The sequence below is a fragment of the Crocodylus siamensis genome, chromosome 3 (genome assembly GCF_052110815.1).
Source record: "Crocodylus siamensis isolate JL-2025a chromosome 3, ASM5211081v1, whole genome shotgun sequence".
In the NCBI taxonomy this organism is placed as follows: domain Eukaryota; kingdom Metazoa; phylum Chordata; order Crocodylia; family Crocodylidae; genus Crocodylus; species Crocodylus siamensis.
This window is the reverse complement of record NC_143397.1, coordinates 2146415-2162949: the sequence shown is the minus strand read 5'-3', so window position 1 is coordinate 2162949 and position 16535 is coordinate 2146415. Positions and strand designations below refer to the sequence as shown.

Sequence of the window (16535 nt, the reverse complement as noted above, 5' to 3'; positions counted from 1 at the left end):
ACTGCGCTGCATCACCCGCGCGTGTTGCAGCGTGCCAGCCCCCCTCCGTGCATGCACACGGTAGCCCCAGGGCTCCTTGCTACCGTCAGCTGCCCCATGCCAGCCAGGCCTGGAGCAGCGAAGGGCCCCAGGGAATCACCCGTGGAGCAGAAGGGGTGCTGGGGGGTTGACGAGCGTCTGCCCTTCTAGCTCCTGCGGGGCTGGGCTGGACCTGGGGGGGAAGCTTCCCCCCGGAGCTGCCAGGGAGCATGGGCAGCCTGCACGGCCTTTCTAAGGAAGGGCCCTGACTCCACCTTGTTCCTTGGAGAATCGCTTCTCCCTCCAGCGTTGCTCTCGGGAAAGTGTGCGCCAGTGCACACACCCCAATGCACACACGCGCGCATGCATACCCACACAGGGATTCATACCAATACACGTGCACACACTAATCCCCTTTCCCCAGTGCATGCACACGTATACCCAGCAGGTGCTGCAGTCCTGGCAGTATCCCCGAGATGTCCCCCCACCCCATCCCCAGCACACAGGGCCAGCATGGTGGGTCCTCCTCAGGCCGGGCGCGCAAGCATAGGGGGGCACAAGGTCCCACAGCTTGGTGCCATGTCCCTGCCGCAGACAGCCCCAGTCCCTGCCAAGGGGAAGCCAAGGGGTGACAGTTTTAGAGGAATCATAGTCCACGGGACCCCGGGCACCTGCCAGGGTTGCACTGCGCCAGGCACTGTACGTATGAGACAAGAGAAAGCAGATGGTGACACTGGGGCAGGGGCAGGGGGGCTCGATGGACCCCCCTGCCCCTTCAGCTCTGGGATGAGGCCATGTGCGGGGCACTGGCACCAGCCTGGCACTGGCGAGAGGCTCAGGAGGGGCCACTGCATCCCCCGTGCAGTGCTGGGGTGCTGCGCTGCAGGCACTGGAGTGGAGGGGGCACAGTGCATAGGCCCGTGTGTGCTGGGGTGCAGGGGCCACCTGTCCCAGGGGATCCGAAGCCAGGGGCTGTCTCTGGAGCACAGCAGGGACAGGCCCAGCCAACTGCCCTGAGACATCAGTCTTCTACCCAGCCAGGCCTGAGCTGCCCCCTTCCACCCAGAAGCAGGGGTACGGCGGTGGTGGGGTGTACCACTGGGGCTCCAGCTGCCCCCAGCCACGGCCCGGGCAGAAACCAGCCTTCCCACCACTCCCTGATGTGTGGACACGTGTCTGTGTGCGCATGCCTGTGCACACATCCATTAGTATGTGCATGCACTGGTGTGCATGTGCATGTGTGCACGTATCTGTGTGCATTGACATGCATATGTGCATAGGTGTCCGTGCATTCATGCCTTTGTGAGTACATGTACTGCTGTGTGTGTAAGGACTGGTACATGTGTGTGCACACATGCAGTGGCATGTGTTTGTGCACATACATATGTGCATAAATCTCTGTGCAGGGCCACACGTGTGCATGCACTGGGGTGTGTGCGCACTGGGCCTTGCTGCCCTGGTCAGTCTCCTGCATCTCCTGTCCCAGCCTCGCTCAGGATCCCCGCACCCTGCCCCACCCCTGCCCACAGCCCTCCTCCTCTTCAGCCAGCCCTTCCTCCCGGGTGGGTGTGCCAATGCCTACCCAGAAGGCTGAGCACGCACCAAACTCAGTGTAAGTGTGCCCCTCCCCTGCAGTCGCCGTCCTGGGCACACCCGGCTCCTCTGGCGGGCACGGAGAGAGCCCACCCCAGCTCAGCAGGCGTTGCCTCTTGGCCAGAAAGAGGTTAAAGCTCTTCCCCCTCCCCCGAGGGGGGTGCATGGGGCTGGGGGTGCACGGGGTGGGCTGCGGGGGGCCGGCCTGACCTTGCTGCCTGGCCGCAGTCCCGGCTCTCTGCAGTGCTGCAGGCGGCTGGGCCCAGAGGCAGCTGAGCCGGGTGGAGGGAGGGGGATTGGGGCGGCGGGGGGGGGGGCAGGATGTCGCAGGTGTCTCCCAGCCCACGTCACCCCGTTAGACCCCCGCGGGGAGGCGGGGGGGTGGGGGGGGCACGGCAGGCGGCACCCGCTCCGCTCCAGAGCCCTCGCTCCTCACTGTCCGTGTGTGCGCGCGTGTGTGCGCGCACACGCCAGACGCAGGCACCGCTCAGCATCCTCCTCCCGCATCCCTCCTCCTGCTGCATCCATTCTCCAGGTACCACGGCCCTGGGCGCGCCGTCCCCGGCAGGGCAAGCCAGGGGCCGGACGGGGGCATCCGCCTGGACAAGAGCATGGCCCCATAGGTCTCTGGCTGGCAGCGTCCGGATCCTGACGGGTGAGAGGCTGGGGGCACGGCGGTCCCTGCATGTGCATGCACCGGGGGGGGCAGGGGAGACTGCAGGGAGAGGTCACTTTGCCCCCAGCCGGCTTGGCGGGCGGGGGGGAACTCCAGTGCTCCCCCGTGGCTGCAGAGATTGCAGAGGGGCTCGGTGCGAGGGCTGGAGGCAGCCGCGGCGATGTCTGCACCCCGGGCAGGGTCCCCCAGCCCCTCTCCTCGCGCCGCGTCACCTCCCAGCGGGGCAGGCAGTGCCCCGGCGCCAGGCAGGGTGCGGCTGCCTGGTGGTGCTACCCCCTCCTGCCGGCATCCCCCCACCATGGCCCCAGCCCTAGTGCCCCGTGGGGCAGGTGCAGAGGACTCTGGGATGGCTCCAGGGGCCTTTCTGTGGCCCCTTAGTGTCCCACCTGCTTTAACCCCTTTTTGCCCACAGGCCACGTCTGCTCCCAGCACGGCTTCTCGGGGCGTAGCCGGGCGATGCATCCCCAGCCCAACCAGGCCAGACCCCCCATCAGACCCCAGGGAGGTCTTCCAGTCTCACCTCCCCTGCAGCCACCGTCCCCAGAGCCTCCCGGGGCCGGGCAAGCCGCGGGGCCGCAGGGCTGGGCAGGTCGTGCGAGGCAGGGAGCAGGGCGGGCGGTGGCTATTCCCCCCGCCACGCTCCCGCTGCATGCCAGAGGGTCCACACAGGGAAGCCGGGGGGGAGCCGAAGGGTTTTCACCCCCCCAGGAAAGGGCAGGAAGCTGCTCCAGCTGCAGGATGCTGATGTCACATGTGGTCCTGCCCCGAAGCAGACCCCCGCATCGCCAGCCAGGCCCCTGGGGCACAGAGCAGGCCCCCAGCCCAGGCACGGAGCCGCCTGGCTGCAGGGACCGCCGGCCTCTGCCCAGAGCCACCGGCTCTTTGCACCCAGGGCGATCCCGGCGGGGCGGGCCGGTGGGGTGAAGCCTGCAGCCCCCCCGCACTCCCAGCCCTGGAGACGCCCGCCACGTTGCTGGGTGCCTGACGGGGAGCAGACAACCCGAGCCGAGCGGAAAGGGGTAGAGGCAAGCCAGCCCCCGCCCCAGCCGGCTGCACCCCGGCCCCCTGTGCCCCACAAAGCCTCCTGGTTATAAGGAAAAGCCCCGTGGAAGGGGGGGCAAGGAGGCAGTAGGGGGTCGGCGCTGTGCGTGGGCCGGGGCACGGGTGGGGGGCTCTGGCTGTGCAGATGCAGCGTGGGGCAGGACAGCTCCAAGCCCCAGCCCTGGGTCCTCTGCCTGGGCAGCAGCTCAGCTGCCCCGTTCCCCCTAGATGCGGCCTGGGCCTGGGGGTCCCAAGGGAACCAGACCCCTGGGTGCCCGGCACGGTGCAGAAGGACGGACAGACGGACCGCCTAGAGCCCACGGCTCCGGGACACGGACGGGCCTGCCCGTGACTCTGCAGACAGACAAACAGCAGCGGGGAGCGGGGGCAGGACCTGCAGCCTGGGCTGGCCCGATGCCTGTGCAGGGGTGGGGCAGGGCTGGAGCACCACTGGCACATGCACATGCAGTCTCAGGGAGCCCCCGCCCCTCTCTGTGCCTCAGTTTCCCCTCTGTGGTATGGGGCGGGGGAGAGGGAGAGACAGGATCCAGCCTGAGCCCGTGGGCATCCGTTTGGCTTTGCCTTATCCACCTTAGGGCATTGCGTGGAGCTAGGCAAAGGGGGCACTGAAGCAGACCCCCATGGAAGCAGTCCCTGGGGATGCCCCTTCCCACCCTGTCCAGGGGCTGCAATGCTGCTCTGAGCCCGGGACGCTCCCCACACCCAGGACCTGCCGCGGCCGCGGCCTGGCCAGGCCCTGGGGAGAGGAGAGGAGCTCAGCTGGGAAGCACTTAGAAGATGTAACCCGCTAAGTGCTTCTCCTCCCCCAGGGACGGAAGGGATGGAGCCGCCCTCCTCCCGGCCCAGCGGCCAGGGGAAATGGCGCGTCGGGAGGGGATGGGCAGGAGCTGGGGGGAGGGGGCTGGACGCCTGCTCCATCTGCTGCCAAGAGGGCTGAGCGCAACCTTGGACAAGCCCTGCCATGGCACCAGCCCATGCCCAAATTTACCCTGAGAGGAGATCTAAAAATAGCCCCTCCCCTGCCCCGTGCCAAGGTCGAGGTGGCCGTGCCCATGCCAAGGTGAGCAGAGGCACTGGGCCCAGTCTGGTATCCGCCAGCTGGCACCAAGACCCCACTCCTCTGGCACAGCTTGGTCAGGGCTTGGCTCTTCCCCGGCCTTTTGCTGTTGCTTGGTCTCAAGGCACCTTGCCCTGGAGGCTGCGGTCACCGAGAGCAGCATGGAAATGGAAGCATGGGGTGGCAAAGAGATTTGACCAGGGGCACGCAGCACATCAGTGGCAGAGCTGGGGTGAGCCCGCTGGTCTCCAAGCCAGTGCTCCAGTCACTCTGTCTCCTCAGGTGCAGGGAGAGGAGCCTCGAGGCCAGTGAAGGGGGCTCAGGTCCAGGAAGGCTGGGAGCCGCTGGCATCTGGGCCAGGCACGGGGCATGGAGGAGGCCCCTTCCCCCTGGGGCACCGCTCACTGGGGCCCATTGCTCTGATTCAGAGGGCTGGGAGTAGGGGTCCCGTCACCTTCCTCGGAGGTACTGCTGGGATATTGCTGCTGGGACTGGTGTTGTTGCCATGTGAGGGCCCGTCGCTGTTCCCAGGGGTGCTGTTACCCCAGTACTCTTGCCTGGGGCCGTGGTACTGCAGCACTCTGGCGTCGCACAGGGCCCTGCTCCTGCTGGTCCAGGAACTGGCACCAGGGCCGTCGTGCAGGGTGCTGAGGCCGTGCCTCTGGTACTGGTGCTGCTACACCGCATGTCTGTGCTGCTACTCAGAGTATAAGTGCCGTGACTCCAAGCGCTGGTGCCGTTACTCATGATGCTGGTGCCGTTGTTCAGCGTAGTGGTGCCAATACGTGGTGTGCTGGTGCCAGGCTTCAGAGTCCTGGTGCTGCCGATTGGGTGCTGGTGCATTGCTCCGAGCACTGGTACTGCTGCTGGGAGTACTGATGCGGTTACCTAGAGTACCAGCGCTGTCACTCACGGAACTGGGACCGTTTCCTCAGAGAGCTGGTGCTGTTACCAGGCATACCAGTGCCATTTGCTAGGGTACCGATGCCAGTCCTTGGAGTACTGGTGCTGTTACTTTGGGTCCTGGTGCTGCTGCTCAGAGTACTGGTGCTGTGCCCTGGGGTGCTGGTGCCATTGCTTGGGGTGCTGGTGCTGTTATTCCGGGTGCTGGTGCCATTACTCAGCGTGTCTGGTACTGTTACTCGAGGTGCTGGGACAGTTATTCAGAGCACCGCCACTGGTCCTTACAGTGCCGGTGCTGTTACTCAGGGTGCTGGTGCTATTACTTGGAGTGCTAGAAATACTGGTGCTGTTCCTTGGGGTGCTGGTGCCATTACTCAGGGGGCTCGTGCCATTTTTTGGGGTGCTGGTACTCAGGGTCTGGCACCGTTACTCAAAGTGCTGCTGCCATTACTTGGGGTACTGGAACTGTTACTTGGAGTACTGGTGCTATTACTTGGGGTGCTAGTGCTGTTACTCGGGGTGTTGGTGTCACTACTTGGGGTGCTGGAACTGGTACTCAGAGCACTGGTACTTGGGGTGCTGGTGCTGTTACTCGGGTACTGGTGCATATTACTCGGAGCGCTGGCACTTTGGGGTGCTTCTGCTCTCGCCTCTCCCTGCTCCAGCCCCCAGTACCCGAGTAACACACAACCTCCTGGTGCAACACACCATATTCCACCTCTGAGACCCTGCCCATACGTGGGTGTATGTGTGTGGGTGCACACCCATCATGCACGCCCCATGATGATACACAGGCCTATACACCCCTGTGGATGACAGTGAACTCACAAGACACATGTGCTTGCATGTTGCACAAGCCCTGACAGGTGTGTCAGTAGATATTCACACATGCAGGTATATCATGCAGGAACAGACATGTGGGCAATACACCCAGGTGGGCGTGTGACTATACATGCCCCAGTTTGCAGTAAGGCATGCACCCGCACGGACAGCTGTGTGTGTGGATCCATGTCCATGCACCTGTCTCTGTGTGTGTGTGTGTTCACACATGTGCGTGTGTAGCCATGTGCTGGAGAACATGTGCATACGCTTGTGTGCACATGAGATGCTGCCTCTCTGTACATGTCCCTACAGGGCTGGAAGTCTCTGTGCATGTGTGTGTGCATGGGTGTGCACATATGTGCACGGGTGTCGGGGGGGTTCTCCGCCCACAGTGCACTGGACCCTCACCTCTTGCTGCAGGAGACGCTTCCCTCCGCGAAGCAGGGATAAAAGGCGCAGCGGTGCCCCCAGACGCCCCGCGCTCCGTCACGAGTCCTGCGGCTGCGCCGCGGTGCGCTTCAGCCGCTAACAGCGTCCAACTGATGACCCAGCCAAGGGCTCTCCTGGCTCATCCTCCTACAAGGGGCCTTTGGGCCACCCAGGCCAGCTTCCCAGAGCCCCGCACAGGTGGATTTGGGGGCACAGCAGCTGAGGCACATTGCTCTGGAGGCTGCTTTAGACCCGGTCTCCCCAGCCGCGCACGGGCCCCCGGGCCTGCAGCCTGCGGAGTCAGTGGGGGAGAGATGGGCTTCGGTTGGGCGCAGTCGCCAGAGCCGGGCTCAAGTGTCGTGAGAAGTGCAGGGAGTGGGTCTGTTCACGCGGTTTCCAGCCCCAGCTCTTGCTCTGACTGCCCAACACCAGAGGCCTGGGTGCACCCGGTGGCTTCTCCCCATGCAAAGTGCTTTCACCGTGCAAAGGAGCTGCCTTTGTGCCGTGGGAGGAGAAATAGCCCAAGCTCTCAGCCACCCTGAGTCCTTCTCGGATATCCCAGCCTCCTCTTCGGAAGGGGTCCAGCATAGGTGTCACCGGACAGTTCCCCTCCCTGCTCCCCTGCAGCTATGCGGGAGCCATCAGCCCTTCTTGCTGCAGCATCACCCGGGGCTCAGGTCTGCTCTGGCCCCCACGCAGCCACTCTCCCCAGCCTCCTGTCCTGTCCGATGTGGGAAGTTAGGGGTGTGGAAGTGCATTGGGCTGGGGTGGTCCTGAGCTCCCAGCAAGCCCTCCTTGGCCCCCTCCAGCAGCTTCGGTGCCAGCCGCCCTGCCCTCCCTTGGGGGTGCCCTGTTGCCAGCAGCTGTTCGAGGGCTGCATTGCCCCCTCCAGCAGCTCCTAATCCATCCAGCTGTGCTCTGCCCCGGACGGCGCCGCTCGGTACTGGGAACATCTGTGTGCTGCAGCTCGTAGACCACGGCGGAGCAGGCGCTGGGACGCGACTCTCCCGGCGCGGCCCCGAGCCGGGGGGATTAGCAGGGCACAGATCAGGGCGGCTCTGATCCGGAGTGGGGGTAGGCATGTGTGAGGGCATGTGCGTGCGGGTGTGCGGTGTGGGGTTTAGCATGGCAACTTGCTCGGCGTGTGCGTGTGTTTGCGTGTATCTGGGTTTGTACGTTACCGTGTGTGTGCGTGCGTGCATGCACGTGTGAGTTTGTATGTTGCCTTGCATGTGTTTGTATGTGTTGCATTTGGGTTTGCACATTTCCTTGCTCTGTGTGTGTGTGTGTGTGTGTTTGCACGCGTGCATGTGCATTTGGGTTTGCATGTTGCCTTGCTCTGTGTGTGTGTGTGTGCGCGCGTGCGCGCGCGTGTGTTTGAACATTGCCTTATATGCATGTGTGTACATATGGGTTTGCACGTTACCTTGCTCTGTGCGTTTCTGAGTTTGCACATTGCCCTGTGTGTGTGTGTTGCCTTGTGTGTGTGAGTGTACATGTGTGCGCATGTCTGGATTCCCGCATGGTCTTGCTCTGCACCTGTGTCTCCCTCAGTGTGACCATCTACCTGCAGCTGTTTCCCAGCTGCACACACCCATGTGCAAAGGCATGTGCACACATGGGCCTTTCTGGGCCCGGGTGCCATGTGCACAGCGTGGCTGCGGGTGTGCTTGGGAGCAGCAGCCTGTGAGTGTCAGGGTGTATCTGTGTGGGACACGGACACACCCGTGGTGCCTCTCGCACGCGCACCTGGGATCCCTCAGACACTCCCAGCTGCGGGGATGGGGCAATGGGCCCTTTGGGGGGTCCTGGGCCAAGGCAGGCTGCATTCTGCAGGCCATGGGGTGCCGTTTTGTGGGGCTCCTGCCCCCCACCCCCCAACCACCACTGGAGTCAGTGCAGAGCCCAGCAGGGCCCCGGCGCGTCGCTCACCTGCTAGATCCACGGCTGGGATTTGGGGTTTCCCTGGCAACAGGAGAGGAAATCGAGAGCACCCACAAGCAGAGCAGAGAGCGCGGGAAGCGGGCAGTGCTCCTGGGGCGCGCCGCAGCCTGGCAGCAGAGGGGTGGAGGACCGCATGTGCATGCATGTGTGAGCGTGCGGCTGTGTACACAGGTAGGTGTGTGCCTGCGTGCGTGTTTGCCTATGTGTTCATATGCAGGCGTGCACACATGTGTGCAAGTGCACTAGTTCATGCATGCAGGATCTGTGCGTGGCATGGCTGCTTGACTTTAAGCATTGCCAAGCCTTGGCTTTGAGGTAGCTGCATTTTGGGGTCGGGAGAGCAACTCCTGTCTAAAGAGTGCACCCCAGAGCTGGCTGCATTTCAGAGCACAGTGGGTGACACCTGTCCAGATAGCTGGTGGAGCCCACCCCAGAGCTAGCTGCAGTTCAGGAAGGGGAGAGGGACTCCTGTCTAAATAGCTGGTGGAGCAAACCCCAGAGCTGGCTGCATTTCCGAGCTGGGGGAAGCATTGCTGTGCAGGGTGAAGCACTGCTGGGGCTTTGCTGACGACAGCACAGGGAGGACTCCTCTCTACAGAGCTGAGATAGCGCACCCCAGAGCTGGCTGCTTCTTGCTCCCCCCGCAGAGCCATGGGGGTGCTGCTGTCACGGCGGCAGACGGTGGAGCAGGTCCAGAAGGTCAGCCTGGCCGTGTCGGCCTTCAAGGACGGGCTGCGGGAGCGGCCGGCAGCCAAGCGCAAGGGGGAGGCGGTGGCAGGGCCGCAGCGGGGCACGCCGGAGCACGCCGTGCAGGAGGTGACCGAGGACGAGGCCGCCGGACCCTCGCCGCGGCCCGAGGCCAGCGCCAGCCGGGCGGCCTGGGAGCGGCTGCGGGACGGGCGAGGCGTGGAGCCCGAGGAGTTCGACCGCGCCAACCGCTTCACGCCGCCGGCCTTCGTCCGGCCCACGCGGGAGCTGGGGGACGATGAGCCGCCCGACATCAGCCTGGAGCGACGGGAGCAGGTGGGCTGTGGTGGGCGAGGGCACGGGGTGGGGACCCGAGCATGGAGCCCAGCACGTGGGGAGGGCCGCGGCCTGACCCCGCTCTCCTGCCGGGAGCATGACCCAGCTCTGCTCGCACCTGGGGGCTGCTGCGCCCCCCCGCGGCTGCTTTGCCCGGGGCAGGGGCCGCATTGAGCCCGAGCGTGCAGCCAAGGCCTGGCACTGCCCGCGGGAGCCGTTCCTGCTTGGAGAGGCTCTTCCGCCGGTGACAGGCGCCCGGATGGATGGCCGGCGTGGAGAGCTCCCCGGGGGCTGTCACGCCTTGCTATGATCCAGCGCCTGGGCAGAGCTGGGGCAGTCCTTGCAGCGTCCTGCCAGGCTCCCCCAGCGCTGGAGCTGGAGGGGGGCATCTGCGGCACGGGCCCAGGCGGTGACACCCCCATGCCCGCCCGCGGCAGGTCACCAATGACGAGATGTGCGAGATCTGCGAGGTGTGGACGGCCGAGAGCCTGTTCCCCTGCCGGGTGTGCACGCGCGTCTACCACGACGGCTGCCTGCGCCGCATGGGCTACCTGCCCCAAGGCAGCACCGCCGAGCTCACCGAGACGGCTCACACCGAGACCGGCTGGAGCTGCTACTACTGCGTGAGTGCTGCACCCCATGGGGCACCCCCACCCCGTCCTGGGGGGTCCCCCCGGGCTGTGCCAGGCGCAGGGCAGCAGGAGCCCTGGTGTAGACAGCGCTCTGTGGCTTTCACCGCCATACCCTCCCTCCTGCTAGCTCCGCTACAGGGGTGCTATGGGGATGGAGACGGACACCCCAGCCCCCAAGGGATCCCCTGGTCTCTCACGACTTTGTTGCTCCAGACCCCTGGCCATGACAGTGGTGAAGAGGCAGCCCCCCGAGACCTGGCCCATGGCTGGTGCCTGGGGGCAAAGAGCCGAGGGGGGTAGGGGTGGCTGCTGCCCCGCACTTCTTCACCCCCATGCCCCCTCTCTGCCCCGTTCAGGACAACCTCAACCTGCTGCTGACCGAGGAGGAGATGTACAGCCTCATGGAGACCTTCCGGCAGTGCCACATCATCCCGGGTGAGTGCCACCCCCGTGTCCCCGTGTCCCCCAGCTCCAAAGCTGGGGACCTGCCTGCCCTGCCTGGCATGGCGCTGGTGGGTGCATGGAACTGCAACCCCTGCTCAGACCCCAGATAAAAGCTCTACTAGTGCCGACAGCCGCAGGGAGCGTCTCCTCTCCCTCCAGGGCTTTGGAGCACCGCAGCCAGGCCCTGCATGCATGCCCGTGCTGCATGCGTGTGTCACGCGTCTGCAATATGTAGAGGGGAGAAAAGCGGGTGCGAGGGTGTCTCCCAGGAAGCCTCTGGGGCTCAGCTTTTCCAGCCCCCCATCAGCCTGCACAAATGGGGGGTCCCCAAAGCTCCTCTCTGCAGCGGAGGTGCCCGAGGGCATGGGTGCTCTCGGGGGGAGCAGGGCACTGGTCCCAGCAAAGGGTGCTAGGGGAGGCAGGGTGCTGACGGAGCCTGGGGGCCGTTGCAGACACCTGCCTGACGCTGGACGGCTTCCTGGCCTACAAGCACCTGGTGCACAAGCGCCAGTTCGAGCGGCCCATGGGGGAGGCCCAGGAGGAGCGTGCCACCCTGCAGTTCGGCGCCCTGGACCCCGACAAGCGGGGCCACGTGGAGTGGGCCGACTTCCTGTCCCATGAGTCCATCCAGCTGCTCCAGAAGCTCCGGCCGCAGGTACAGGGCAGGGGCACAGGGCTGGGGGTGCCTTGGGGAGCTCAGGGTGGGACAGGTGAGTCCCGGGGCTAGGGAGGGAGCCCCTTGGACCAGGCTCCTCTGCTGATGCCAGGAAGCTGGGTCTGCCCCAGGGTTGGTGGGTCCCTGGTACAAGATAACAGCCTACTATTGCCACCAGTCAGTCCAGGCCTCTCCTCTTCGTGGCTCCGGTGCTGGGGCCCGTGGATGGACATGTCTGGGTTTGCATGCTGCCTTGCTCTGTGTGTGTGCATGTGTGCACGTTTTGCCTTGTTCTGTTTGTTGGTGCTTGCATGTTGCCCTGTGTGTGAGTGTCTGCCTTCCTCTGGGTGTGCATACGTGTGCACATCTGGGTGTGCATGCTGCCCTTTGTGTCCGTGTGTGTATGTCTGGGTTTGCACATTACCTGGCTCTGTGTGTATGTGTGTGCCTCTTTGCGTGTTGCCTTGCTCTGTGTGTAGGATTCTGGGTTTGCGTGTTGCCTTGTGCGTGCATGCATGTACATCTGGATTTGCACGTTTCTTTGCTTTTTGTGTGTGTGCATATCTCTGCATGTGTGTGTACACGTGTGTGTATGTATGTGTGTGTGTATGTGTGTGTGTGTGTGTGTGTCTGGGTTTGCACGTTACCTGGCTCTCTGTGTGAGCATCTCTGCATGCTGCCTCGCTGCGCACGCACATGTATGTGCATGCATGTGTGTGTGTGTCCAAGTTTTCATGGTGCCTTGCTCTGTGCACTCATGTATGTGCATATCTGCATGCTCATGTTGCCTTGCCCTGTGCATGTGTGCGTGTGCGCGTCTGGGTTTGCATGCTGCTTTGCTCTTTCAGTGAGCCCACCTACCTGCACCTGTGTGTCCCAGCTACCCATGCGTGGGTGTGGAGGTGTGGGAACACGTGTGCCTTTCCAGGCCTGAGTGGCATTTTCACGTGTGCACAGTGTGGCTGTGAGCATGGCTGCATGCAACCGCCTGTGAGCAACGGGGTGCATCCGCACGGAGGACAGACACTCACGTGGTGCCTCTGGCACACACACCTGGCATCCGCCAGACCCTCCCGGAGGCACCGTGGAGCTGGGGGTGCGAAATAATACCCCTCAGGCCCTGTCTCTGCGGCATGGCATGGTACGGGACCCCAGGGGCCCCCGCCAGCGCCCACCCTGCCCTCTGCACCTTGCAGAACTCGTTGCTGCACCTGCTGACAGCCAAGGAGCGGGAGCGGGCGCGCGTCGCCTTCCTGGCCCTGCCCCGGGACCCCGACGGGAGGGTCAGCCAGGCCGAGTGTCGCCGCGCCCAGCTCGCCTGGTTCCGCAAGCATCCCCCCGACGCCCCGTCCTGCAACGTCAGGTCAGTGCCGCAGCGCCGTGACCCCCCGGCCCCGTCCTGCCCCCTGCGCCAATCTCCCTGGTGCAGCTGGGTAGCAGCCGGCGCAGTGCCGGGCACCGGGTGCATGGCCTGCAGCCGCAATGCACCCTGTTCTCTGCAGCATCAGCCACGTGGGGCCCATGTCGGAGAGCAGCCCCAGCAGCACAAGCAGCAAGAGCCAGGACAAGGCCCCGGAGCAGGAGGAGCCCAGGTGAGTGCAGCCGGGGTTGGAGACGGGGCGGGGGGAAACGGGTGTTCCCTCTGGAAGACGGGCCTGGCCCCTTGCGGTCGTGGCACTGCCATCCTCACAGCCCTGCCGTGTGCAGCAATTTGCAGTCACCAGCCTTCCCTGAGGAAACCGGGGCATGGTGCCTAGCCCTGGGGAAACTGAGGCACGGCGCCATTCCCTGCAGCCGGTGGAGCACCTGAGGACTGTGCAGGGCCCGATGGCTGGTGCTGTAGCTGCCCAGCCCATGCAGCCAAGGCTGGTGCCCGTCAAGGCAACTCGCCCAGTGAGATGTGGCCGCATCCAGCTGTGCCTGTCCGGACCCTGCCCCGACACTCACCCACTCTGATAACCTCGACCACATCCCTTTGCCCACCCATGCCTCGGTTTCCCTGTCCGTGCTGATGCTGGTAGAGGGCCGGGGCCGGAACCGGCTGCTCCGGACCACCTGGTGCATGCGTGCTCCCTGCGTTCCCCGCTCCGCCGGCCACGATCCTGACCTCCCGCGCTCTCCCCAGCAGGCTCGTGGACTGGCCGACCTTCCTGGGGGAGAACGTGGCGTACATCCTGGCCGCCCGCCCCAACAGCCCTGCCGTCCACCTGAAGCCGCAGGCGTAGAGGCTGCCGGGGAGCGGGACGCCCCCCCAGCCCCAGGCGTTGAGGCCAGGCCGGCGCCCAGCCGGGGGCGAGCCCGTTTTGTGTTAGCCACGCTCGCGGCCGGCCGGACAGTGGACGGCTCCACCCTGGACCAGGCCTCCTGCCCCGACGCCCACCGGGCTGGGGCATCTGGACCTGCCCCTGGTCCCACCTGCACACAAGTCAGCAGACTCCTGATTGGCTGAGAGATGGCCACGCCCCACCCCCACAAGCACATGGCTATGCACACAGCCCTGCTGCGTGCTGCTTTCCGATTGGCTGGGGGGAAACCGACCCATGCCGTTCATCTGACTTCTGATTGGGTGCCAGAGGGTAGGATGCTTACGGTTTTGCAGCGTTCCAGTTTCTGATTGGCTGGGAAAGGATCGAACGCAGACAGTCTTGCAGGCGTCTGGCTTCGAACTGGCTGGGAGAGGACTGAATGCATATATCCTGCAGCATGCTGGTTTCTGATTGGCTGGGAAAGGATTGAACGCACGGTCTGGCAGCTCCCTGGTTTTTGGTTGGCTGGGGGGAAACCAACCCATCACATCCATGCAGTTCATCAGACTTCTGATTGGCTGAGAGAAGGCAGGATGCTTATGGTTTTGCAGCATTCTGGTTTGTCATTGGCTGGGAGAGGACCGAACACACGTGGTCTTCCAGCGTTCTGCGTTCTGATTTGCTGGGAGAGGACTGGACCTGTAAATCGTGCGGCATTCTGGTTTCCGATTGGCTGGGAATGCCGATGTGGCCCCACCGCCTTGCCGCGCTCGTTGGTCTCCAGTATAAACATACCCCGTGGCGTGCCATTGCTGTTGGGCAAGCAGCCATGTCACGATGTCCTGGCCGGACGCCACTAGTTGCTGGAACTGACTGGTACTGGGGGCCGTGCCCCTGCCCCATTTGCCCCCTGGCCATCTAGCCGCTCTGCTGGGGGCTGTTTCTATCACCCCCTCCCCCGTGACTTGTGCAAGCACCCCAGGACAGGCCCCACAGCAGGAGGGGGATCCTCTCCATCTCCATCTCCATCTCCATCGTCTCCGTCATTGCCCTTCGGGTATTATCAACCCCCTCTCAGTCTTCTCTTCTCCAGGCTAAATAACCCGGGCTCTTTGGGCCTCTCTTGCCTCCCCCAGACTCCTAATCATGCTTGCTGCCCCGCGCTGGGCTCTTCCCAATCTGTCCTTCTTGAAGCGCAGCACCCAACATGGGACCCAGGGCTCCAGGGCGGGAGACTCACGCCCTTCGATTGCATGTGACGAATGCCGCCCCGGGAGCCGCTGGTGTCTGCTGCTATATCCCAGGACTGTTTGGGACCCCTCGAGTGGTCCTGGGGCAGGGTTATGCTCTCAGCTCCGCATGGTGGATCTCAGGTCTCATGAGTGATGCCAGTGGGGAAGCCTCTCCTGCTGCGGCACTGCAGGGGCTGGGACACATGGCTCAGCAGCCCCCTGCGCCCAATGCTCGACAGCCCCACCAGTAACCTTCTGCCTGTCCCCGCAGGCCCCGTGCTGGGAGACCAGCCACCAAATTTGAAGGTGCTCGTGCGTGTCCTGACTTCTGGCACCCCAGGCGGAGAGCTCGGGGAGCCCATTGCCACCGGCACAGAGCGGGGAAGATACCCAAGCCAGGAGCTCTCCAGCCTGCCCCCTGCCCAGCACTCCCCAGGGACGGGCAGGGAGGTCTGCCTGGGCTCAGCCCGGCCAAGAGCGCCTGCAGCGTCCAGCCCGGTCCCCTTCGACCTGTGCCCCGCTGCAAAGCCCCAGCTCCAGGGCTTGCACCACTCCTAAGGGCAAGCATAAAGCCATTGAATCCCATGGTTGCCAGAGCCATGCCAGGCACCCCGGAGAGCAGGATCCAGGTCAGGGTCGGTCATCGAATCATAGAAATCCTGGAGCAGCGGGGCTGGAAGGAACCCGTGGGGGTCACAGCTAGTCCGTGCCCTGCCGGAGGCAGAATCAGCCCTGTGCAAAGCAGCCAGAGAAACCCAGTGTCCCACCTCCGAGCAGCATGGCACCGTCACCCTGACATAGCGCCAGGCCCTAGTGCTGCGATGCCAGCCACCCGCCCTCCCACGGCCTCCAGCTGCCCACATCCACCATGGGGCTGCACTCAGCTGGGGATGGGAGCAGGGCTTGTGCCCTGTCAGCAGGGCCAGCGTGCGCTTGGCCCCGCGTGCTGCACCCACGGTGGGCACGGAGCATGGAGCTGCCTGGCTTCCCATGCAGACCCTGGGGGAAGCAGTCTCCATGCACAGGGGAAGGGTCCAGGCATGCCCCCCCACTGTCCCAGCACGCTCAGCACCTCGTCTGCTCAGGACCTGCACACTTGTGACACGTGCAAGGGGCTGTACAGGCAGGCAGGGCAGAGGGGACACGGGGCTTGTGGGAAGGCGGGGAGAGCCAGGGAGACCCAAAAGCCATGCACAAGACCCAGGGTGCATGCTCAGCACCTGCTTCGGACAGGTGGAAATAACTGCCCCAGGCTGGCAGGGAGGGGGGCATCTGGGGGCTGTGCTATGTAACGAGCAGCGTCCATTAAACAGCTGTATCTGATTTCACCGACCCGGCGTGCTCGGGGCGCAGCATCCACAGGCTAAGCAGCCTCTTTGCAAGGCTCCAGGAGAGGGGGGGCTTCCTCCCAGGCCCCCAAGCTGTCAGGCTGAGCCCCTCAGGGCCCCTGGCCACCCCAAACCCAGGCTCCCTTTGCACCGGGAAGGAAGCTGAGGGGAGATGGGAGTTGAGGGGGCAGGAGTGAACTCCCAAACCCATTCCCTGAGCCGTGCCCAGCCGTGCTTTCTGGAGCGCAGGATGCAGCTAGAGAGCCCGTGCCGTGCTGAGTCACAGCCGCCGGCGCAGCGCCTGGCCCTGCGCTGGTGCAGCCGGCCCCAAAAGCACGGCATCTCCCCAGGGCAGCAGGGTACCCGCGGGTACCAAGAACCAGAGGGAGCTCCCGGGGACCCGGCACCATGGCAAGAGCACGGGTGAGCCATGCACTGCAGGGGACGGCATCCCATGGAAAGAAGAGGGGC

At 64.4% G+C, this 16535-nt stretch overlaps 1 protein-coding gene across 3 annotated transcripts; it reads left to right on the top strand.

Moving 5' to 3' along the window:
* Positions 1-1666: 1666 nt before the first annotated feature.
* PHF24 (PHD finger protein 24) lies at positions 1667-16034 on the top strand. Of its 3 annotated transcripts, none has more exons than XM_090037147.1 (9): positions 1667-1741; positions 2147-2266; positions 9152-9527; positions 9965-10150; positions 10516-10594; positions 11056-11258; positions 12455-12621; positions 12761-12850; positions 13387-16034. In XM_090037147.1, the coding sequence occupies exons 3-9, from the start codon at positions 9156-9158 to the stop codon at positions 13481-13483; spliced, it is 1194 nt and encodes a 397-aa protein (XP_089893273.1). In that variant the 5' UTR covers positions 1667-1741; positions 2147-2266; positions 9152-9155; the 3' UTR covers positions 13484-16034. The 3 variants fall into 3 exon arrangements, with proteins under 3 accessions (XP_089893273.1, XP_089893271.1, XP_089893272.1); XM_090037145.1 differs by having other exon boundaries at positions 13384-16034; XM_090037146.1 differs by lacking the exon at positions 1667-1741 and having other exon boundaries at positions 2098-2266; positions 13384-16034.
* Positions 16035-16535: the final 501 nt, after the last annotated feature.